The following is a 23,486-nucleotide window of genomic DNA, read 5'->3' on the forward strand; positions in this document are numbered from 1 at the left end:
AGGCCTTAAAAGAAGCCCAGAAACCACTGACAGATCCTGCAAACTACAGTCCAATAAGTCTACTATATGGGGGGAAAAAGGATTTTTTGAAATGGTCCTTCTTCCCTGTGTCAGTAACTTTACATCTGGTGAAAATCTTCTCTCATAAGAACAATTTGGGTTCTAGAAAGAATACTTAAGGAGAGTATCACAGTTCTGACACTGTGAGCCAACTCACCTGTGAAAATGTGTCACAGATCAACAAGGAAACAAAACACACCTGGACAATTTTCTGTTCACCAAGACTTGTAATTTTGAGTCAAGAAGTTGACAGGCATACAATTCCCACCCAAAAGACACCTTCTGTCAGGCCCTATGTCCAGCCCTCCATAGTTTAGTAAAATACACTACACACCGTCCTAAGATAAGTAGAATGTTATACAACCTTACAGACATGCTCACACACCAGTGTGAGATAAACTACTGCTAGGTATGACACCCATATATTATACATCATTCAAGAATGTGCAATGCCGCAAAATCTTTGGCAAAGTTCTGGAAATAAACATGAACAACTTATAAACATCCTAGAATGTGTCCATAGCACTGTAATACAACTATTTAACAAGTGCATGTGCCCTGATATCCACTAGTGGATAATCTATTATCAGCAGAACCTTTGGCATTTCTCACCAATTTTTTGGAACATACTTCAGACATGGAACCGTCAACGATCTTCTAAACATACCTCTGAACACTACATCAGGTATAATCAACTCAGTCTTTACCTTGTTTCACATGGAGTAATGCTTGAACCTCAAACTTTAGTTCTGTTTACACATAACACCATATAACTTTCTACAACCACAATCACACTTACTTCCAGAGCTTATACTATTTACATGCTATGGACCCACACATGTAAACTCAGTAACACTATGCAGCATATAACTGTGCTGTAAGTGATGTCATTTAACATCACAAGTGATGTAGTAAGTGAGACAATAAGCAGTGCATGGCGGGGACACAAGTTATAGTTAGCACAGTAAACTATAACTAGTGAATTCCATTGTTTTTTGTTTGTTAAATGTTACATTCAGTAAGGGGATTTTAGGGGTTAGGGTTGAGTAAATGTAAGGGTGGTAAGGTTTTTTGGGGTTCAGAGATGGGTAGGGGTAAGGGACTTTTAAAGTTCATGGACAGGTAAGGCCAAGGAGTTTTTAGGGTTCAGGAGCAGGAAGGGGTAGTAGTTTTTTTTTGCTTCTAGATGGGTAAAGAATATGAAGAGATTTTTGGGCTTCAGGGATGGGTAGGAGTAAGGGTAGTGTGTTTTTAGGGTTTGGGAATGTGGATAAGGGTCTATATATTTATATAAAAAGGGAGCATGGGGTTGCCCCCATCTTAAAAAGTAAAAATATATATTTATAAAGAACCCTCTCCCCCATAAAGCAGCTGAAGTATATACATGTATCTCCCAGCAGTTTTTCATTGTAAACTACAATAATGTAATACAATGTGTTTTAAAGATAAATGTTTTGGATTACTTGCGTTTTAAGGCACCACTGTAGTAGGGGCATGAGGGGTAATGACATATTCCAAAGACGCATCTCTCCAAGTCAACTCAAGTTACACCTATTGTGTTTGACTGCCACAGTTTGGAAAAGTGCCTACCGCTTGCCGGTATCAATGGTCTTGATTACATTATTTTATTCTGTTTGTGGGTATTTGTAGAATGCCTCGCTATCCATTAGGGCCTCCCAGAGATAAGAGAGCCTACAGGTAACGTTTCAGTCTGACCACTTTAGTTGAATAGGGTAAGTTTTCTACATTTTAGCTCAGACTCTATTTTCCTTATTTGCTGTGGGAGGAATTTCCAGGGCTTTGGGGTCATAAACACAGAAGAGTATCCTCCACTTCTTGATCTCTTTATTCTTAGTATTGCAAACAACTGCTGACTGCTGGAGTGCAGCGTTCGTGTTGGTTCATAGGCTGTTAGTAGTCTTTGGATCAGCTACGGCCCTTCTTATACGTGGCTCGGTGAGCCGCGCATAAAGTTTTGAAGTTAATTCTTTTAAGTACTGGAAGCCAGTGCAAGTTTGAGTGAGGCTTGGTTACCGACTGGTGTTTGAAATTTTCAGTAATATACAAGCTGCAACATTAGGTATGACTTGGAGCTTTTTTATGACTGTCTTGGTCTTCCCATGTTTAGGGAGTTCCCATGGTCAAGTCCATAATGGACTAGACCTTGCACCACCACTTTGCGTGACAGTTCAGGTAGCCAGTGCAATAGCTTTCTCAAAGGCCAAAACATGTTGCCACTAGTTTTCTTCCTGTGTTGCCATTGAGAGCATGTTGTCTAGCCAGAAGCCTAGACTCCTGACCTACACTTTAGGTGTAAATTGGTAGCCCATAAAATCATACTGGTGGAGGTACTATGTCGGCTAAGATGTATTTCTACATTATGTTTCACCTCTAGGAAGTTGCCTTTTCCCCTTGCATATAAAGTAAACTGCATAATCTGCATAGATCTATTATTGTTTTCAAACCTGGAGCTAAGCACTGCCCAAGTTTCAGCTCCTGCTATTCAAAGCACGGTAATATGTAAATGGAGGGGCACTTACTTCCCAACCCCCTGGCCTGGCCATGAGGAGGATCATCCCCCTCTCTAGCCTCCTCATCATCATCATCATCCTCCTCTTCGTCCTCCACCTCATCCTCGTCCTCCTCTTGGGCTCTGCTGTAGGCAGGTCTCCCATCTCCCCCCAGCCAACTGCCCAGGGACAAGGACCTGAACATGGCAACAGACTCCGTGCACCACTGCGGGTAAACACACGTCAAAGACCACCGGGCATGCGCAGCAGCAAAGCATTGTGGGGACTGTTGTTCTAGGGGTTCGAAATGAGTATGGAAAGAAACGAGAGACAATAAATTCAGAGAATCGCCTCCATCCCTAAAATAACCAGTTTTAATTTTAGTAACTTGTATTGCAAAAGTTGCGGTGGCTAATAAAGAACGCGGGCAATTGTTGCTTAGGTAATAAAATGTAATGACACACATTTTAATATAAATAAAGCGAATTATTTGTTTTAAATGTAATGTGATGTTAATACATATCGAGCTGCCATTGTATTTGACTTTGAAGTGTTTGACAATGCTTACTGAAAATGTACTTTAAAAATACCCTCTATATTTTATTAAACTGTGTCTTCACTTTGAGTATAAGACATTTTGCCCACGTTTAACATGTCTGCCGCTTTTACGTTCTTAGTGTAGTCATACTATTTCATTTACCACTAATGGAGTCATGAACCACCTAAGATAGTTTTAAGTATTTGACTGTACAAATAGATGTAGCGAATTTTGAGGGTGGGGGTAATTAGCCAAGTTATGAAAACTTTGGCAACAGTTAGATTTTTAAACTGCAAAAAACAACATACATTCCGTGGGTGGCACAATCTCGTTACTAGGGAAAAAATGTAAAAACGATAGTCGCGAGTCTCGGACACTTTAGTGGAAAATACGAGATTATCATTAAAACGGGAATAATTAGATTGAGAGATAATAAGATTGACTAAAACGAGGAAAACGAACGTTAAAAGAAATATTTTTTTTGATAGGTCTAGGGATGAGGGGGGCGGATTTATTGGCGACACCCACAGCTAAACGGACCAATGAGAGGCGGGTCTCTGGGAGATTCCGCCTTTAAAAGGCCCTGGCAGCTCACGTAGTTCCTTTCTGTCTGCAATCTCTCGGGTAGAAGCGGTTTCTAAAGGTAATCTGTTGCACAGTTTAACCGTCCTCGTGTTTTTTTGTGGTTTTCAGTTTAGTTATTTTGTGTTTATGAATGCAGTGTGTTCGTGGGAACGCTTGTAAAAGAAAAAATGCGTTTCCAGTTTTTAGATTTATAATATAAAAAAAAAAAAAATCGTTTTTCACTTCTTTGGTAAACCGTGCCGTCGATCACAGATTCTTAGCGAGTGATGGGTGATTCGTAAATTATTTTACGTTGTCAGGCCTGGAACAAGAAACGAGTGCTTAGGTGTTGCTGGACTCGGCGCATAGTTTCGTGTGTATGGTGTGGTTTTTTTTTTTTGCACAGTCTTATCACAACTGACTTAAGTTGTGGTAGTATTTTTGGACTAAACTCTGTATACTGTGGGGCATGTTGAGGCCCGGGGGGGTTGGTAAAGGAGTCTTGTTTTAACCCGGAGCCACGTGGTTCTGCGACAAAGGCGCCTTCTGCACGTCCATGGCGCGTCACAGACCTGTTAAACACTAAAATGTTTAAATATTTTCTGGACTCTACATGAATGCGCTCTTGCTGGGCTTATTTAATTCGGTGGTATGTTTAATACCGATGTCTTCAAAGGGGGCACGATCTAATAAGTCTATTTACTCAGTTGGCTGTTTCTAGTGGTAATGGTAATTGCGGTAAAACCAAGCGTTTTCCGCAATTACTTTTTTATTTTTAACATGCATCTGCATTTTAACTAGCCACAGGGTGTGACGTGACACGGATAGATAACACTTCCTTATTTTGTCTGTTGCCGTGAGTTTAGTTAATCTGTTCACGTTGTGGTTTTTGTTCAAGGCCCTGATCGAAGCCATGCTAGCAGTAAAATGTCTGGCTAGTGTGGTCAAACAGGTGCCAAAAGCAAACGTTTCTTTTGACGGTCGCTAGTTTCCACTTGCTGTGTAGTGGACTGGCAACATTGCAGGGAAACACAAGCCTATTAAATAATTTGTATGTATTTTTTTGTACTGGTTGACGCAACACTGAGAGCCACCAGGGGGCGTGTCTATATGACCCGCATGTATTTGCATGTCATATAGGCACTGACCAGGCTATTCCCATGAGGGAATCTTGTCAGACCAGTATTATGATGCATGACGGTCACAGATGGCTAATTAACCATGCCCTTTAACTTCTAGACTTGTATTTCGAAAGGCTCCTTGCAGCTGAAGATGAATTGGACTGAAAGTACTAGGTAAGACCACACAAGCAGAGCTACTTTGCCGTATTTTCAGTGCCAGGGGGTTCCGAGGGGTTTAGTTGGTATCCCTAGTAACTAATGCGCAGGCCCTACAATATGTGAGTTAGTGGCAATATATGGTGGAACGTCTCGATTCAAACGAGGAAGCCTTGTGTTTTTGCGTCCAACTGCGGTGCGCCTACACCCTGAACAGCGTCTTGACTATTATAGCGTACCACCCCATTACGAGTCTAGCACACCCGGTTAAGATAGCGGGGCAGTGGGACACAGCATCCCATTCTATATGTACTAATCACTCGGTGTGCACACATTCCCCGGACCATCAATCTTGCTTATACCTGCAGTAAAGTGAGGGCGTGTATTTCTAAGCTATTGGGATAATGTTGTGGCTTTTATCCAAGCCATGTAGACTTGCTGTGGTTTATGTGGATAGAATTAAGCCAAGAGAATCGCCTTTCCTTGACGGTCGCTGCTCAGTGTGATGGTTACCGGGGAGCAACATTTCAGGAAAGTACATAATTGACTTAAAATAGTGCTTATGGCCATCAGTCAGGGTGGGCTTTGTGACGTCTAGGGGTGGTAGTTTAATGCTGTGCGCTTTATTTTTTTTTGCAGGCAGATGCCTAAAGGTGGTACCAAAAAGGAGAAAACAATATACTTCCTTAACTTCGGTAAGGCTTGAATTGCATGTGCTGAATAACATTTTCCAGTTGGTATAGAACCTGTTGTCCGCCTCGAACAGTTAAAACCACGATAACAGAACCTACCGCCGACAAGTTTAATGACAAACAATAAAAATAACGAAGCATCCTTTATTAAACAAATGACAGCACATAAATGCAACGCCTTTCTTACTGCATAATTTACTGAACTTTGCTACATTATTCTGGCTCTCACCTGGCACGTAATTCCTGTGGCCCTGCCTATTGCTTTAAATTTAGATCCCTAAGCCTAGACTTGAAGCAAGTAGCGCTGTTTGTGCTGACCTGCATGATAACCGAGGAATTTAGCTTTACGGTAGCTGACGCTCCTCCAACGTCATGCAAAAGTAAGGTGGATGGTCTTTGGCAGCTCAAACTATATTTGAAGCAGTCACTCTACTCTCCTACAACTGCAATGAATAGTTGCATATAGTCCAGGAAGTGAATAACGTCTTTACATCGCTATACGTTGGGAAACATTCCCGTTTCTTAATATTAAGGCCTCTTACCTCGTTTGGAACAGTTGTGCCTCTTAAGCATGCTGTACTGCTAAAATACTAGGTACATTGTTTGCCTGTGTAACTACATGTGGTGGGCGTGGATTCTGATTCTCTACATGAGCCTTTAGATCAGATATTAATTACAAAATCTGTTGACCACTTTTAGGTATTAGGAGCACCACGTGATGAGACTTGCCTTGCAGTGCCTCGCGGCTGATAAGTGAAGGTGAGTTGATCCCGTGCTCCGGTTTACCTTGCTGTTGGCTCTTCAGGAAGGGCCATAGTACCGTAGCTGGGTTAGTATAGTTTCCAATTGTTGGATCTGTAAATTGCTCCCTTCCAGTCCCTGCTACAAGGCCACTAACAGAATGTTCTGCCAGGTTTTGGTGTCTCATGATGACAAGTTCATGCACCACACAGAATATGTTGTGTTGATTATGAAACTCTGAAGGCACAATGCTTCCATTAATCGTTCGGTGCGGATGAGTGTTCGTTAGCCTGCTCTAGTGCGCTGCCAATGACTACAATGAGTTATTGACTTGTGTTGTCCGAACGTTTTAGTTCATAGGTGTACTGCGACACTAGGTCATTGTGCCCTGCGTGTTAACCTTGGTAGTTAAACCAGACAGTTTAATTTGAATTGTTTTTATTTTTTTAGAAGACGGGTCTTCGCCTACGCTGGTCTGCTAGCCCAGGTAAGGCATGCTAAGATTTCTAAAATTTAATTTTGATAATGGTGTTAATGACGATACAACTGAACACAGCTGGAATTACCGGCAGATTGTTTGTGGTGAAACTGTTTTTCTGAACACTGTCGAGCACATTAAATGGTGGTCTCATGTACTAACTGCACATATTGACAGTACTTTGTTTTTTTTGTAGCCCTACTAGAGTCGCAATGATTCGGAAGACAACGTTTGGAGTAAATGGTAAGTATTTTAAGTGGATTGCATTGCTTTAGGCCAGCGACTTTATTATTGAAAGGCAGGGGTCGGGTACAAGCATTTTCACTGATTATAACTGCAAAAGACACAAACCAATTAAAATAAACGTTAAACCATGTCCTAATGCAAATCCATAATATATTGCGTGCACTTCCATTCCTCCCTCAAACAGTTCTTTTCCTGACTTAATGTATGCACTTCTGCATTCTTGTTAACCAGATGTGGTCGTCCCGTCAATTTCAGGATGTAAAACCTAGGCTGGTTGTGCAAACCATGAAATGACCAGGGGCTTATCTCATCCGCCCCATCTCTTCATTCCAGAACTGTCCTGTCCTATTTACCCCAATACAAAGTAAAACCTGGACTATATAATTTACCCCACATGCAAATGGGGAGACATTCTCACATAAACATTAGGTGCAGTGCCTTCAGGCATAAGATTGCTCTTTCTGAAGGCAAAATCCGTCCATGGGTCTGTCGTAATTGTTCGGCAACTCTCACAAATATAAATTAATGTGGCTTATCCAAGGATCTGCCCTAAAGCTGAGGATTTGTTGTGAGCTGTCATTACCAATTAAGAGCATGGTTGTCATTGCTTATATTCATATATGCCACTTTATGCGCTGATCGTGTCAATGCTAAATAAAACCAGAATGTTAGCAGCACTCTCTCCAACTCAATTACTTTTAGCCTTTCCTAAATGTTCCAGGACTGGAATTAGAATAGTAAATTTAACTTTCCATTATCCATCACGCCCACTGCTGCCCTTAGAACACTTTTTGAAAGGCAAGAATTAAAACCAACATTTTAGATCACCTTTGCAATACTAGTTGACCCTATTCTAAAGCTTTAAATCTGCTTTCCCTAGCTTTATATTTTTCTAGACCTCGTTAAATTTACTGCATTGTTGCTTAGCCCTCTAATCCTCGCCTTTTTGCACATTGCTTGTCTGCCCCGCCACAAAAAATCACCCAAATGGCTCCTGCATAAGCTTCGGAGTATATGTAATGGACAACATGACGGCGCATGAGGACGATTGATTAGCATGTATCCAATTCAGTTTTAGATCACGTAAGCTGAACCTCTCGGGAAGTGAACGAGGCTGGGGAAAAAAAAGGTCCTGAATACATAATCTAAAAGTGTCCCTTTTCCAGTTGTAAAACAAGGGGTTCAAACTGCTTTTATTTTATACAATGAAAGCATGTCTAAATACTAGATCATTTCAGACCTGCAAGTAAAATTGTTCTGGCTTCCTTTAACCCCCACAGTTTTGTACGCGAGTCATCTTGCCTATTTAGTAGCTGTGAATGGTCCTCTTGCATGTGAATTGTAATTTTTCTCTAAAATCGGGCTTTCCCTCGAACCATCTAATGGCTTTGAAGTATTTCCATGATGAAACCCAAACTGAAATAGCTGGAATTACCGGCAGATTGTCAGTGGTGAGAAGGTTTTTCTGAGATATCTTAAGGTGGTGAATCATAGCTTGCAACAGTCTAAAATTATAGTAGCTGAACCTTAGTTTTGTCTTTACAGGGTTCGAGAACGTGGGATTCTGGTGAGTTGGCATTTCTCAATTTTTTGGGGGGTCTCCAGTGTGCAGAATGATGACTTGGAAAAGCCGTCAGATGCGACAACTGACGAATTTTCAGTTTCTGACATTACACAGCTAAACTGCCATAGGCTCTCTTTGAATTAAATGTAACTCACTCTCCTCCCTTTCTATAGGAGGAATACCTTGGATGACTAAACCGTGCCTTCCCCGGGTCTCACGAGCTTCTTCCGAAATGGTAAGGGGGCCATCTTTAAATAGAACTAATCTTTAAATTACTGATGCTGCATCAACATGATGAATCTGAAAGGATATAGGAAAAGCCGACAGATGCGATAACTGAAGATTTTTTTTAACTTCTGACATGATGCTGTAAACAACTTAAGTTGTGTTGTATTGTCCGTATTCGCTTCTTCAAGTGATGTTTGTTATTTTAGGACTCTTCTTGGAGGCGAAGAAGTAACCAACACTAGAGCATGCCCACCAGAAAATGCACTATGTAAGTCGTAACAATGTTGTATGGTGCGTAATCCCCTTTTGATGTAGTTTAACTGCTAGGTCCGAACTTGCTCGCTACTTAAGCGGCAAGGAGTATGTCTAATGATCTAGAACAAACTTAAAATCGCTGGGATCTTTCTCGTCAGACCTTCGCTAATAGAACCTGGCTGGTGCATAGGCTGTTCTAAGGAAGCATTTTGTAACTATAGACTGAGCTGAAGATCTAGCCTATGACCCAGCGTTTAATGGGCGGGTGGTATAAATCGTGCCCAAGAGACAATTACTGTTTAATCTTTAATCTTATCCGAAGTTGTGTACTTAATGGTCTGGTCTGTGATGACACCAATTGAACGTGCTGACTCACTGGATGAGGCTTGCGGATATGGGACTGAGACCAGCTTGCTTGATATAACTTTGTGCTCATCCTAGTGTTCTGTCACCTAATTTTTTTCCCCTCCTCCCTTGCAGGTCTGTCGGCCATGCCAACAATAAAACATGTTTTGGACTGCTTTGCTGAATTCCAATTTGAGTGCGCCTGGTGTTCTGTGTGAGGGTAGCACAAGTAGTTATTTATAGCTACACTGTATTTTACTATATATTGTCATTCAGTTTTGGTCAGCCCTCCATCTTCGATACTGTTATTGCAAGTTGAGATCTGTAAAACTGTTTTGTCACTTTCGTGCCACATCTGTCTGTGCAGAATAAAATACACTTATTAGCAAATCTCCAGTTCCTTTTTTTAATTTCTGAGGAAGTTCATTTATTCCTTGTATGGTGTGGTACCACTGGGCAACTTCTAACAGTCACTACTTAACCCCTGCACTCTGGTCACACCAAGGTGTGCTGGGGAATGTGGTATGAGATGTAAGGCAATCGGACCAGAGTTTGCTTCACTAGCGTGGGGCAAAATAAAAGTATAACTTTAACCAACAAAAGCATTTGTAGTTTACACTCTATCCACGAACTACCTTTTTTCCTCTCCAGAAAGAGGTAAAGATCAAAGGTCAATTAGAACATAAGTCACTAGCAACAGGTGCAAACCAACCCCTTTAATTTTTTCTGCAAGCAATACTTAAGTGAATACTCAAGAGTACTAACTGTATGAAATACACGTTGTGCTCTTAAATAGAAAGAGGGGGGGTGGGGTAACTGTTCCTGGAACAAAAAAGGGGGAAACCTGTTAGTTAAGGCGCAAGAGCACTCACTCACCCATCCATTTAGATGTCATGCTTTATAGCTTGTTAGTTCTTTCTTTAAACATCTAGGTTCTACATTTCACAACTTGTAATAAGTGGTGGCCTTCAAGTCCTGGCCTACCATTGTCCTTGGAATTTTTAGGCAGTCCCACCTTCAGTTTATTGGAAAGGCTTGCTCCGTTAGCGTTTGTTTTACCAATGTTTATTGGGGGGTAGCCTTCCGTTCTTGGAATTAGGCCCAACTTGATACCTGGTGTGTTCTATGCCCTGCCATCTGACTTAGTGGGTCTGGGCTGCGAGTGCCATGTTCTGCTTAGTCCCCTTACTTTGCCAACTTAAACCCTGCCATGTGGGCGATACACAGCAGCCTTAAGATGGATCTTCTGGCAGCTGCTAACCAGTGTTACGTACCTATTTGGTGTTTGACTTCCACTCCTGAATACAACCTATTCTGTCCCCCTCTGGTGTTGCTAAGCTGTGATCAAGCCCTTACTTAATGAGGCAGCCTTAACTAACCTGCTTGTTGGTAGGTCCGTCCGTGGGATTGATACTGAGAATCCTATGTGATCGTCTTATCATCCCACTTCATGTTGTAACTATTTGTAGTGCTCACTACCCCTGACCAGGCATCAAAGCACTTTTCGGTTTACCATGCTACTCTGGAACACTAAAGGATTAGTGGTGAATTAGTATGAGGAAAAGAGTATAGTGTTGGTACGATTTGAGCAGTGGATCTGTTAGGTTTGAATGGGGTTAAAGGCAAGAATCCTACTTAATTGGGAGTTTATAGTAATTAGGCTTGGGGAGGGTAAAAGATGGCTGAGGGAAGTCTGTAGAAAAGGGTTGGGGATATTGGGGTTTTAGATAAGTCAAAAGTGAGGAAGAATTTAGTGGGTTCAGGGTGAGCCAGGAGCAGTAGAAGGAATAGCTGTGGCAGGGTTATAATGGAAATCATACAAGACTGGGGGATGGGTGATGGGGTGATGTGGAGACAGTGAAGCTTACAAGAGTTTTATCTTATGTGCTGTTGGACCAAAGTAAATACATAGAGAATGTGTAAGGAATATAATGGCTATCACTTGAGATTTAAGCCAGTTGTATAAACCCTCAATTTGCAATATTTGAGTAATTTATTTGTAGACTTTTCTAACACCTTAATTGTAAGTTACTTTTTGCTCACTGAGGGGAGAAAGCGCGAAATAGTATATAATCTAACTTATCTAGGAAATATGCAATGATCTATCAACATGTTAAGCATAGAATATGCACACCCATTGTATACATTTGTATATACATATGCGCACATTTAACTGTAAATATGCATTTATTAAACCGGCTTAAAGACTACTTAATTTTAATTGGTAATACATCTCAGGCACAATGTTTACCGACACTGGCATATGCAGTCCATTGCGGCTTGGTTATGGTGGTTACAAAGAAAAGAACCAACTCTTGAGTTAAGATACTTATCTGTGGGTCTTTATATTCGGGGGGGGGGGAGGTGTTTTGGCAGTCCCAATCTTGAGCAGTTCCCCCCCCCCCCCCCCTGATAACTGTCCCTTTCCATGTATTGCTTTGTGGGTGATACACAGCAGCCTTTAGGTGGATCTTCTGGCAGCTGCTAACCAGTGTCCTGCCCTCAAGGCAGGAGAGATGTGGGCTTGTGGCTTTACATGTAGTAGTAGTCTGGCAGCAGAGTTCTGAATGCATTCTAATTTTTTCATACTAGACATGATCCATGGTAGAGGCCGTTGGTGTAACCTAGCTTGGGCAGTACAAGAGATAGAAGCCTTGAACTTGTGTGTAAATCCGAGGTTGGAAGAGGTGTTGCAGAGTTTCCAAGGTTTTCGTCTTGCTGGAGAGCTAAAGGGCCCTTATTTGATGTCTCCCACCATTGTCAAGTGCATCTGACACTTGCCTGCACTTAACGCAGTGCATTGCCAAAGGGCTGTCTGCGCATAACTACTTGCAGTGGCCTCTGCATATAAAGCAGACCTGAGGTAGGTGTTTGATATAGCCTTGCCTCATCCTGTGATAAAGGTGCATTCATTTGAGGTTTCCTTCAATGACATCACTTTCTCCCCATGTTGCATTGCAAATGAGTGCTTTTGAGTTGCTCTCAATTGTGGCTGCACCTGCTTATTCCTCTCCCATTCCCACCCACCCATTTAATTTCTCATTTTCATCAGAGTTCCTTTTAATGGGTTTTTCTTGGAAGTTACCATGATTAATAGCTAGGACACAAAGGGATGTTGAGTTTCAGCATAGTCTTCTGGTTTGGTGCAGTCTCCCTCGGCAGTGGACCTATTCATTGCTTCACTACCTGTTTTCAATGTTGCCATCACTTACCAAACTGAGATCGGAGTGGGATGTTGCTTTGCTTTCATGCATTGTTGCATAATGTTGCCACCTCTGTTGCTCTTGTTTCGATCCTCTTCCTTTGGAACACAGCACCACCTTGGCACTAGGCTCGCTCTGCAAGCAGATGCTGCAGGCACTTGTCTTTGTGCAAATTTATGATGGCACTTGTCAACTCTGATCTTGGTATTTTTGGGACATGTCCTCTTAAAATTGAACCAACGATAAGTTTCCTGTGAAACTAATCAGCTTGCCAGAACACGCAGAGGTGACCAGCTTTTTTTTTAACAGTTTTGGCATTGCGAAGTTAACTTTTCCTAATTGTTTTACTTTAGCGTTCTTCAGTTTATGGTGGAAAAGCAGTGTGAATGCAAAAAACAGTTGGTGGAAGGAATGCAGAACGAATCATTCACCCCAGTCACAGATCAGGGTTTAATCCATCTGCATTTTGCTTACCATGCCATTCCAGTTTGGACCCAGCTATATGCAAATCAGTCTTGACCCTGTTGTAACCACAGGTGATCCCAGAAAACAAGATTCAGAAAAGTAAACAATTCTGATAGCAAGTAGCGATTTTTGTGTCAATCAATTTCCTTTACCCCAAGAAAATCTTTCAAAACTAGTAGAAAAAATATCTGGATGCACGCATCTTAACTTATGATGCATGACTTGCAATATTCTGACTAGACTGCTGGAGCTATATCAAGTTTGTAGGCTTCAAGACCCTGAGCTCTTCAGAGCCAACAACTCTGCTGCACCTTTAAAAAAAAAAAGAAAAAGGGCTTGATCGTTTACGAACTATACAGCAGTTCATATGGTAAAATGGGTATGAAGGAAACTCCTACATTATCAGATCCTGAATTTAGAAGTACTGGTTTTTAGCTCATATCTGAATTTGTAGCTACCCATATGATTTTTTTTTTTACATTTTTAAACATGGGCTTACATTTGGAAGGGACACAGTAGCCTGATAAATGGTATCTCACTTGTGTTTGGTAGGTTTTCTGCCAATGGCAAAGATGGGCCTAAAATGCAACACAAATAACACTCTTCCACTGAAATGGCTTTTTTTCTCAATGCTAATAACCAGTTTGGGCCCTACCTCGGCCAGTGCCTACAAACGAGCAAATTTGCATATTTTTAAAAAAAATGTCCAAAGTGGGATGACCTGCTTGAGTATTCCCAGGTTTTCTTACACAGAAGGCCTTTAAACCTACGTTTTGACTAAAAAAAAAAGTCTGTTACCAGATCACAATGGTACCACACTTAATGGGTAGGTAAGGTGCCTGTGAGGAAAGGGCACAGACAAACATTTAAGTCTGTATTTGGTAGTGGGGATAGTTGAGCATTTTGGCGCCATGGGCTCAGTGGGTTGCTTAGGGAAGCTTGCCAAACAACTTTCTGAAAACTTGACACCCAGGGAAGTGTGCCTCGTGGATCCCACAGTGTTGTGCAATCCTTGTTTTATTGCTTGTAAGGACCTAATTGACCCTGGCACTAGGCCCAGCCTCACAAGTGGATTAGCGGTTTTATCGAGACAGATGGGAACTCAATTTCTGTGGATTCCATTCATATTCCTGATAACTACATCGCAAAATAGTTGTAGGCTGGTTTTGCAGGGCATTGTGGGTAAGAACCTTGACTGATGAAAGCCCACCTGACTGGATTCCCCGTGGGGTCTAGTTTTCAGGAATATCTGGGTTTGGTATGTTTTCTCAGGTGGCTGGTGAGCCTAGCCCAATAATCCAGAGCAACCCCTGGTGTCTAGATAACAAAATCTAGGGATTGTAGGTTTTCCCTACAATGTATACTCTGCCAGTGAAAATCAGAAAAAATCTACTGCACACCGATATTCTACTCAAGCATTCAATTAAAATATTTAACACTTGCAGAAATGTGTTAATTGCAATTTCAGAATACCAAACCAGTGATTAAAAGCTCATAAGCTGTAAAGCCACGACCAGGCACCAGCCATGTTACAGGCTGTTCACTCATGTATCCTGCACAAAAACCACTTCACACCACCAGCCCAACACATTAAAAAAAAAAAAAACTTGCTCCAACAAATGGTGCCATTGTACAGGGCTGATATGCTGGCTAGGGGAGTGAGCAGCAGCAAGTTACTATACACTGTCAGCTGCCACTGTTACACCAGCTGCAACTACACACTACCAGTTGGGTGCTAGTCCACACAACACCAGCCAAAAGCCACTTGGACATAACCATGAAGCGCCAACTCATTTTAATTTCTAAAACTCATAATGAACAGATTATACACAAGTATGCACTAAAAAAAACTAACCAGCACATTAATTTGTTTCCAAATTTAACTTGACACCTATTGGAAATGGCCCTTTTTGCAGGGTTATCCCCAAACATTTTGCCTGGTCTGTTTTTGCTGGTTTCTCTGCACACTTTACCACTGCTAATCAGTGCTAAAGTGCAAGTGCTCCCTATGGCATATTTGATTTACTGTTACTTCCCTATTGAAGTACACTAGAGGTGCCCAGGGCCTGTAAATCAAATGCTACTAGTCAGCCTGCAACACTGGTTGAGCCGCCCACATTAGCCCTGTAACCATGGCTCAGACCTGACACTGCAGTTTTAAACTGCCAATTCGACTTGGCAAGTGTACCCACTTGCCAGGCCTAAACCGCCCCCTTTTTTTTTTTATAAATACATGTAAGGCACCCCCTAGGTAAGCCCCAGGGGCAGGGTATGTTTAAGGTAGGGCATATGCAAGTGTTTTATATGTCCTAACAGTGAAATACTGCCAAATTTGGTTTTCACTGTGCAAGGCCTATCCCTCGTAGGTTCACATGGGGCTGCCTTTAAATATCCTTAAAGCACAGATTCCTTTTGAGAGCAGATAAAGTGAAGTTTAGGGTCTCTGAACTCACAATTTAAAAATGCATCTTATTGAAGTTGGTTTTTAAATTCTGTTTAAAATGCCACTTTTAGAAAGTAGGCATTCTTTACTTAAACCATTCCATGACTGCTTGTCTGGATTGTCTGTCTGGGTCAGTTTGACTGAGCTGTTTTGCACCTCTAGACAGTGACCCAAAGGGGGTTGGGGGTGTAGCCAGCATATCCTGATGAGCCATCTGAGCTAGAGGGGAGGGAGTTGTCATTCACACCTGGAAAGACTGCCTACCCTCACACAATGCAGTCTCCAACCCCCTAGTACAGGGGTGTCCATAGGGAGGGCACCTGTGGGCTTATTCCATGGTGTTCCACCATAGAAATAGAGCCACAGGTCCCCTCAACGCCTGCCCTGACCCAATAGTTAAATGGGCCAAAGCTAGCTTTGCACCATTATTTTTTGCCCCCTCCTCCATCCGGTGCACCACTTTTGCACTGGAGTATAAATATGGCATTAAGGCCATAGTCTTTTTTTTTTTTTGCACTGGAACGCCTACCGTGCATCTCATTAAGGCAAGGTAGGTTTTCACTTCCAAAAATGACTAACTCCTTAAATTTGGCGCTATACAGGTCTAGCGCCAACGTATAAATATGGAGTTAGTTTTGCACCGAATTAGAGTAAAAAATGCAGCTCATTCTGTGAAAACAGTATAAATATGCCGCTTGGTTTCTAAGGGGGGGTGACACACCAGTGAGCTCAGGCATATGATGTAGCTCCAGAGGTGGACTGGGGAACTGGCATGGGGAGTCTTATTTCTGGTGGTGGGAGGGGCACACTACTGACTCTAGAAGGGAGTGACAGGGAGAGGTATACCCCCCATGAAGGAATCCCTGGTATGGGAGTATGGAGTGTTCCCCCCCCCCCCCCCCCCCCCCCCCCCGAAGGCGGTAGGGTGAGTTTGAAGGGCAGTCAAATACTGTCTCACCAAATGAGTGATGATGTGGGGTACTTTTCCAGGCACTGGATGGTTGGGTGAAATGTACTATAGTTAGCACACGAGGGGCTGTACAATTTGATTGCTGGAGAGCATATGCTCAGTCACAATTTTCCAGAGGTACACCAACACCTGGTGGAGTGAGTTCTCTAACCCCAGTTAACTTGCACTGGAGGCAGACCACTGGGTGAGTGCCAGAGGGTCTGAAAAGGCATTGGAGAGTAATGCTAAAGGGGGTGGCTCAAGTTTTCCCCCATCAGAGAGATGGGGAGGATTTCAGTACCCCAGACAGGTCCCAGTGTAGTAGAGGGCAGAAGGTCCCCAAGTTCTTACCAGGAGCAGTAGAAGGGGGGTGGACAGAGGCCCTATCGTCAGCCCCAGTGCTTGGTTTGCTCTGAGGGGGCACAGGCAGGGGGACCCGGTCTGTACCAGGAGACCATTCACTGATGGGAGTCCCATAGTGTCAAGAGAACTTGGAGGACAACTGTCACAAGCGTCCCACCAGTTTTGGTGTCTGGCAGCTCCACTCCAGAGAGGAGGGTGTAGAAGCCCAGATGGAGTGGTGAGAGGAGGAGACAGTCCCCAGTGTGAGGACAAATGGGTCAGTGGTTGCCCGCTCTGAGGTCCGAGCACCCCAGGAATGACCCTGGTGACACCACTTGTGGCTTGGGAGGGCTTGATGCTCTGTCAGATGGACAGGGGTCAGGAGTCCTGCACCAGGTCACACAGCACATGAGGAATGTGTTTCCCATGGGGTTGGTTATAATCCCCTGGAACTCTTGGCTTGCCAGACACATGTTCAGCCACTGGACTGGGGGGGGGGGGGGTGAGTTGCAGGGTAGCACTCCTGAAATGGTGGGAGAATTGTGCAGGCTAGCTGCCACACACACACACCCAGACAGTTCTGAATTCTGAGGACACCACTCCCAAAAGTTGGGTACAGAGCCCTGAGAAAGGGAGCAGGGGGGGGCAGAGGGGGCTCACGTCTGACTCCTGTCCTGCCTAAATATACCGACCCTGGGCTGGAGGACCAGTCTCAGGATAGACTGGGCAAGGAAGGGAGTGGACTAAGGGTGCCAGCCATCTGAGCCTGCCATCCACCACTGTGAGAAACCACAGAGGTTAGAGAGCCCTGGACGGGCTGAGGTTTGGCTCTCATCACTGACAGCTGTCAGTCGCCACAGTGGGTCGCTGTCCTTGTGAGTCCTTGGGTTGGGAACAGGAGTCCCACACCAAGGGGGGAATGGGCTACACCACTATTTTGGCCAATGTGGTACTGTCTGCCTATCTGTGAGCAAAGCAAGGTTAGGTGCTGCGGATAGGGTCTACATGTGGGGAGGAGAATTCCCTGTGAGTTAGCTTAGTGGTTCCTGATATTATGGACATAGGAATCTCTGGCCTGCCTAGGGCCTGTAAAACAAATGCTACTAGTGGGTCTGCAGCACGGATTGTGCCACCCACATGAGTAGCCCAGTAAACATGTCTCAGACCTGCCACTGCAGTGTCTGTGTATGCAGGGTTAAATTGCCATTTCGACCTGGCAAGTGAACCCTCTTGCCAGGTCCAAACCTTCCCTAATCCTACTTGTAAGTCACCCCTAAATTAGGCCCAAGGCACCCCCTTGAGCAAGGTGCAGTGTATTTAAAAGGTAGGATATATACTGGTGTGTTTTACATACCATGGTAGTGAAATATTGCTACATTTGTTTTTCACTATTGAAAGAATTATCTCTCCAATTAGGTAAAATGGGGATTGCCCTGAAACTAAGGTGTGCCCTGCATATCCTAAAGGCCCGTCACCAGGCTGATGGGTCTTCCTGAGCTACAGTGGTGGGAGGAGCTGACACTTGCAACTGAATAGGGCTATGCCTATCCTCACACACAGCAGTCTCCAACCCACTGGAGTGCATCTGTGGTCAGGACAGGGAAAGGCAGGGTCTTGTGCAATACACATACTTCTCTTTGAAGTTTTCCTACTTCAAAGACAGTAGAGGGTATGAGTACTGGACCTCTGACACCACACAGAACACTTCTGGACTGAGGACATTCTGCTAGGAAGAAGAGCTGAATGCTGTAGGGGGGGCTGTCACTCTGTCTATTGCTTTGTTGTGCTGGCCTGCTGCTTGTTGCTTCTGTCCTGGGAGTGAAAGGATTGGACTTTCTACATTCTGCTTTCCAAGGTTCTCCAAGGGCTTGAGTTGATCTTGTCTCCCGTTAAAAATGCTCAGGGACATCCAAGACGTAGGCCCATATTTATACTTTTTTTGCACCGCATTTGTGTCATTGTTTGACGCAAAAGCGGCACAAACATACAAAATACAATCCTATTTTGTAAGCTTGTGCTTCTTTTGCGTCAAAAAAATGATGCAAATGCGGCGCAAAAAAATTATAAATATGGGCCTTAATCTGCCAGCACCTGGGCTCCTCTGCTGAAAGCCCTGTCCTGGCAAGTGGTGCTAAATCCAGTTCTGAGGTTTTGCACGCATCGACTCTCAGCGTCATTCCGAACTGACGCATCGCTGTAAGGATTCGATGCATTACCGCTGTGCGAACTGGAGCGTGGTCCCCGCTTGACGCATCAACTACGGTTTTCAACTCAGGCTCCAACTTTCAGTCACAGTATGTCAGAAGAAACGCTGCTGCATGAGTTTTGAGCATCACATCGCTGAAGTCTGTGATGCACTGCCCTGATTCTGACGTAGCCTCTGCTTCATCACTGTGGGATTGACGCACAGTGGCTTAACTTCCGATGCATCATCGCCCGTGCAACCGTAAGAAACCAATGCCTCACTTCCCTTGCCTAGCAGTAAGGAACCCATGCATCACGTCCCTCAGAGGGGCCTTACTTGTACAGGGTGCAAACCACTTCCAACTAGATATCCTATTTCTAACAGAGGATATAAGGAACGTCCCCGAGTGAGGATGTAGAGACACGTCAACCAGCGATGGTCCATGAGGCCTGAGCTGAAGGTCTGTGTATGGTAGAGATGCTCACCTGATGCTGCCTTCCAGAGTACCACCTCATCCTCCATTGTGCATGCAGCACCAAAAAGATACACAAGGCAGCACACCTTCAGAAATGAGAACTGAACTCCAGAAAAATCAGCATCTTCCAAAATGCCTTGGATCTTCAGAGGTGTAGGAAAGGTTCTCATGCAAGTAGTGCCCAGAATCGCTCTAATGCTGGCCGTCGGCTGAGCTTCACCTCAGCGATATCCTTGAGATCGAGGGACACCATGCAGTCCTGATTGATCAATGACCTGGCTCAGGGAGGTACTCTAGCAATCCATGATGAAAGTCTCCAGTTACTAAAACAGCTGCAGCACTTTTTTTGTTATCTAGATTAACACTGTTTCGTTTTCAATCACTTGCACTCGAAACAGAGTGAGGTGGATGCCCCAGGTTGTTGCTCAATTTTCTTAACATCGCTGGTATTACAGCTAGGGACTTGTACCATGTGTGGTCGCGCAGAAGTGGGCTAGTACACGCTTCAGCTTGTGCTTTGTGTCTGGGGTGTGCCATCCAAAAGGGAAGGCACACCCCAGTGCCTTCCACTGTTCATGATTCAGTCTTTTTCAGGAGTACTATTATGTGGCTACACCCATCTGGAAGTTGCATTACTCATATGAGACAAAAATGGGTGTCTTTCTGTTTATATGGGCATTTTTCATCATTTCATTTATAGTTAGTGGATCAACACCTGTCAGAGGGACACCTTAAGGCAGAGGTCCAGTGCACACTGTTAGTAAAAGGTACTGTACTAGACATCTGTAGACCTGTACTAATTCCTTTAACACAGCGCAGGTAAATTGCTAGTTCTGGTGGACTAAATCAGGCTGAAAGGTCTACCCGGTCATCTCCTGCCCTAACATCATAAGCAGACCGATTCCTACAGGTCATGTAGTGGCAGAGCCAAAGCAGGAAAAAATGGCTGCTCTTCTTAGAGCTCCCAATGACTGCTCCCTCTTCTCACATCTTTGCACTCCAAGGACCAGCAAGGCCCTTATGACAGTAAGTAGGGGGTGGTAGCAAAAAGGAGAATTTCAAGGGAAGAGTTTACTCTCCCACATAGCCTCGAGTGTAACCATGGCCAGTAGGCTCAATGGTAATACGCCCCAACAGCAGTGCGGCTCATCAGCACTGAGATATACACTGGTGACAGACCCCATGAACAAATGCATGCGGACTACTGTGCATGTATGTCGCAGTGAGTCCCATGCAACTCTACTCCCATTTATTTAAACCCTTGGCCACGCCTGGCTCAAAGGATGCATGATGACTGAAGTAATTAGGCCGCACACAGGACACAAAATAACCAAGAGAAGTTGAAGGTTTATTCTCATATGGACAGGCGTGGTCCTTCCATAAGCCAGCCACAAACCAACTGACTTCGAACGACCAATGCTGTCACAAGAACACATTCCACTAGAAAGTTAAAACGCGTACTTTGTTAAAGAAGTACCACACCTTTACAATATAACAGTGACAGAATTCAAACACGAGTAAAGGCTGGTTGATCCCCCACAGGCAGTGTCTAGGACATGTCAGGCTGAAGCTCACCCATACACTGCTTTGGCTGAACAATGGCTGCTCAATATAATTAAGCAGCAGACATCTTTGACTAGTACACCGAGTTACAACACCTTGTAAAAAGGAGTAGTTTTTATAGACACCACACCCCCCAGATCCCAGATACAGGACATTGCAAAAGTCAGTGAGGTCCCCTGAAACCAAGATTGGAGTTGGTCATGGCAGGGTGACGAATGCGGCTGTGTTAAAACGAGGACAACCGGGTAAGAGAAATACTTTATTTATATGAAATGCGCTAGTTCAATACAGGAGCGATGTAAACAATCCGAATCGCCATTAACCGCCGACGCTAGAATCCCAGGTTCCCTTCCTTGCGACGTAGATCGAATGTAGATCTTCATTCTACATTCGATCCACGCGCCACACATCTTTCCCCTTACTAAACAAACAAAAGGAAAAAAACACACAACAATATATACATGTATACAATTTCAATTTCCAAATAGATGTACATTAACCATTTCTTATTTACTTCCCATCACAAATTCATTGAAATGCCTTGGTAATTTCCATTCCCTCTGACTTTTCCGAATAGGTATCATACTATTCTCACAATCCCTAGATTCACTCCCTTCAGCCCCCCCAGAACACACCTCCTCTGATTGCAATATGAAATCATCTCCCCACAAATATCCATTATCTTCATCTGAATCATTAAACACCTTGCTTTCGTGTCACTCGCTTTAAACAAATTCATATGCCGCAAATTGCGTATTCTTCCATCTTCAAGTTAAACAGCACCATCCAAAACCCTTACAACCTTCACAGGACGTGACCATCTAGCATTCCCCTTATTTATCAATCCGTGATTTTTCACTCGCACATACTGTCCTACCACCAATTTCGGCATTTGTTTACCATTGTTAATTCTTCTCAGTATCTTATTTTGATACTCTTGCACAAGTTCCCTCACAGAGCTGAAATCATTCCCATCTAAACTCTTTTGTTTTCTGTTCCTTAACCACCAATAATTTAATCTAGAAGATGGTTTCCAACCCCTCAGCAACTCAAAAGGTGTTTTGCCAGTAACTGAATGTGGTGTAATCCAGTAAGATAGCAACACATTTTGGATAGCTTCTTTCCAGGATAAATTAGATGCCAAAGCTAATTGTATAGCCTCCTTGATTACTTTATTAAATCTCTCGACCTGGCCATTTACCTCTGGATGAATCAATGATACTCTCACATGATTTACACCACAATTTTTCAGAAACATTTGCATCTTATCAGAGGTAAGTTGCACCCCATTATCTGAAACAATAGTTTCAGGTATGCTTTCCCCTCACAAACACATCCTTCAAAACTCAACAGTATCAGTGGTTATATTGCCAACCATACGAACCTCTAGCCATTTGGAAAAATAATCAACTAGAACAATAGCATACGCTTCCTTAGCAGGTAAAGTAATGCACGGGCCCAAAAAAATCAATCGCAACTTTTCGCCATGGACCATCTGGTAGTTCAACCATCTGTGATGGCACCACTAATGGGTTCACTGTTTTATCACTCAATACACACTTGCTGCACTCTCTTACCAAATGGTCCACCATACAATCTAGACCCGGCCACCAAAAAACTTCTTTAATCTTCCTCCTGGTACTTGCCATGCCACCATGACCTTCATGCCCCAACCTGACAATAGTTTCACGCTTACCATAGGGAAGCACAATTTTGTCACCTCTTAAAATAATATAATTTGACACAGACAACTCCTTTTTAACCTTCCAAAATTGTCTACACTCACCTCGCAAACTCTGTTCTGATGGCCACCCCTTCAAGATAAAATCCTTCACTTTCAACAAAATCTTATCCTTCTGCATTTCCCTCATCCACACATATTCAAATATACCACCATCCACACCCTCGTTTTGCAGAAACATCACATCATCATGAGTGCACGCTACATCACATTCACCATCAGCTTCTTCAGCACTACCATGACATAGTGGTAAACGAGACAACCCATCTGCCACACAGTTACTCTTCCCCAGAAGATGAAAAATCTTGGAATGATACATTTGTAATTTCGAGGCCAACCTTGCCAACCTAGGAGTAAGGTTCTTTCCCCCTCCCGTACTCAAAATGTTAACCAGAGGCTTGTGATAAGTACAAATTTTGAATTTGCCCCCCACATATACATTCTAAATCATTGTACAGCCCAAGTAGTAGCTAACAACTCTTTCTCAATTACAAAATAGTTCCTTTCTGCTTGAGACAAAGTACAAGAAGCATATGCGACAACCCACATGTTTCCTTTCTTTTGTTGAGACAGTACTGCTCCAATACTATATCCTGAAGCATCCACTGATATAGTACCTTCA

At 43.4% G+C, this 23,486-nt stretch overlaps 1 protein-coding gene, 1 long non-coding RNA gene and 7 other non-coding genes across 9 annotated transcripts in view; 8 read left to right on the top strand and 1 right to left on the bottom strand.

Moving 5' to 3' along the window:
- Positions 1–2,819, bottom strand: part of LOC138284897 (synapse-associated protein 1-like) — a 60,062-nt gene extending 57,243 nt beyond the window's left edge. Inside the window, exon 1 of the mRNA XM_069224152.1 lies at positions 2,601–2,819. Coding sequence (XP_069080253.1) covers positions 2,601–2,775 — 175 coding nt within the window. The 5' untranslated portion in view covers positions 2,776–2,819. The remainder of the gene's footprint in view (positions 1–2,600) is intronic.
- An 864-nt stretch (positions 2,820–3,683) lies between these two features.
- Positions 3,684–9,888, top strand: LOC138284898 (uncharacterized). Its single transcript, XR_011201470.1, has 10 exons — positions 3,684–3,751; positions 4,912–4,967; positions 5,589–5,644; positions 6,341–6,400; positions 6,833–6,869; positions 7,057–7,103; positions 8,652–8,673; positions 8,844–8,905; positions 9,105–9,166; positions 9,634–9,888. It is a non-coding gene; the product is annotated as an uncharacterized lncRNA (long non-coding RNA).
- Positions 4,567–4,709, top strand: LOC138286264 (small nucleolar RNA SNORA16B/SNORA16A family). The gene has a single exon (XR_011201925.1). It is a non-coding gene; the product is annotated as a small nucleolar RNA SNORA16B/SNORA16A family (small nucleolar RNA).
- On the top strand, positions 5,358–5,492 carry LOC138286263 (small nucleolar RNA SNORA16B/SNORA16A family). The gene has a single exon (XR_011201924.1). It is a non-coding gene; the product is annotated as a small nucleolar RNA SNORA16B/SNORA16A family (small nucleolar RNA).
- On the top strand, positions 6,915–6,984 carry LOC138286299 (small nucleolar RNA SNORD65). Its single transcript, XR_011201952.1, has one exon. It is a non-coding gene; the product is annotated as a small nucleolar RNA SNORD65 (small nucleolar RNA).
- On the top strand, positions 8,506–8,577 carry LOC138286297 (small nucleolar RNA SNORD65). The gene has a single exon (XR_011201950.1). It is a non-coding gene; the product is annotated as a small nucleolar RNA SNORD65 (small nucleolar RNA).
- Positions 8,716–8,776, top strand: LOC138286267 (small nucleolar RNA SNORD49). The gene has a single exon (XR_011201928.1). It is a non-coding gene; the product is annotated as a small nucleolar RNA SNORD49 (small nucleolar RNA).
- LOC138286266 (small nucleolar RNA SNORD49) lies at positions 8,958–9,032 on the top strand. Its single transcript, XR_011201927.1, has one exon. It is a non-coding gene; the product is annotated as a small nucleolar RNA SNORD49 (small nucleolar RNA).
- Positions 9,491–9,565, top strand: LOC138286307 (small nucleolar RNA SNORD99). Its single transcript, XR_011201960.1, has one exon. It is a non-coding gene; the product is annotated as a small nucleolar RNA SNORD99 (small nucleolar RNA).
- Positions 9,889–23,486: the final 13,598 nt, after the last annotated feature.

The sequence above is a fragment of the Pleurodeles waltl genome, chromosome 3_1 (assembly GCF_031143425.1).
Source record: "Pleurodeles waltl isolate 20211129_DDA chromosome 3_1, aPleWal1.hap1.20221129, whole genome shotgun sequence".
NCBI classification, from domain to species: Eukaryota; Metazoa; Chordata; class Amphibia; order Caudata; family Salamandridae; genus Pleurodeles; species Pleurodeles waltl.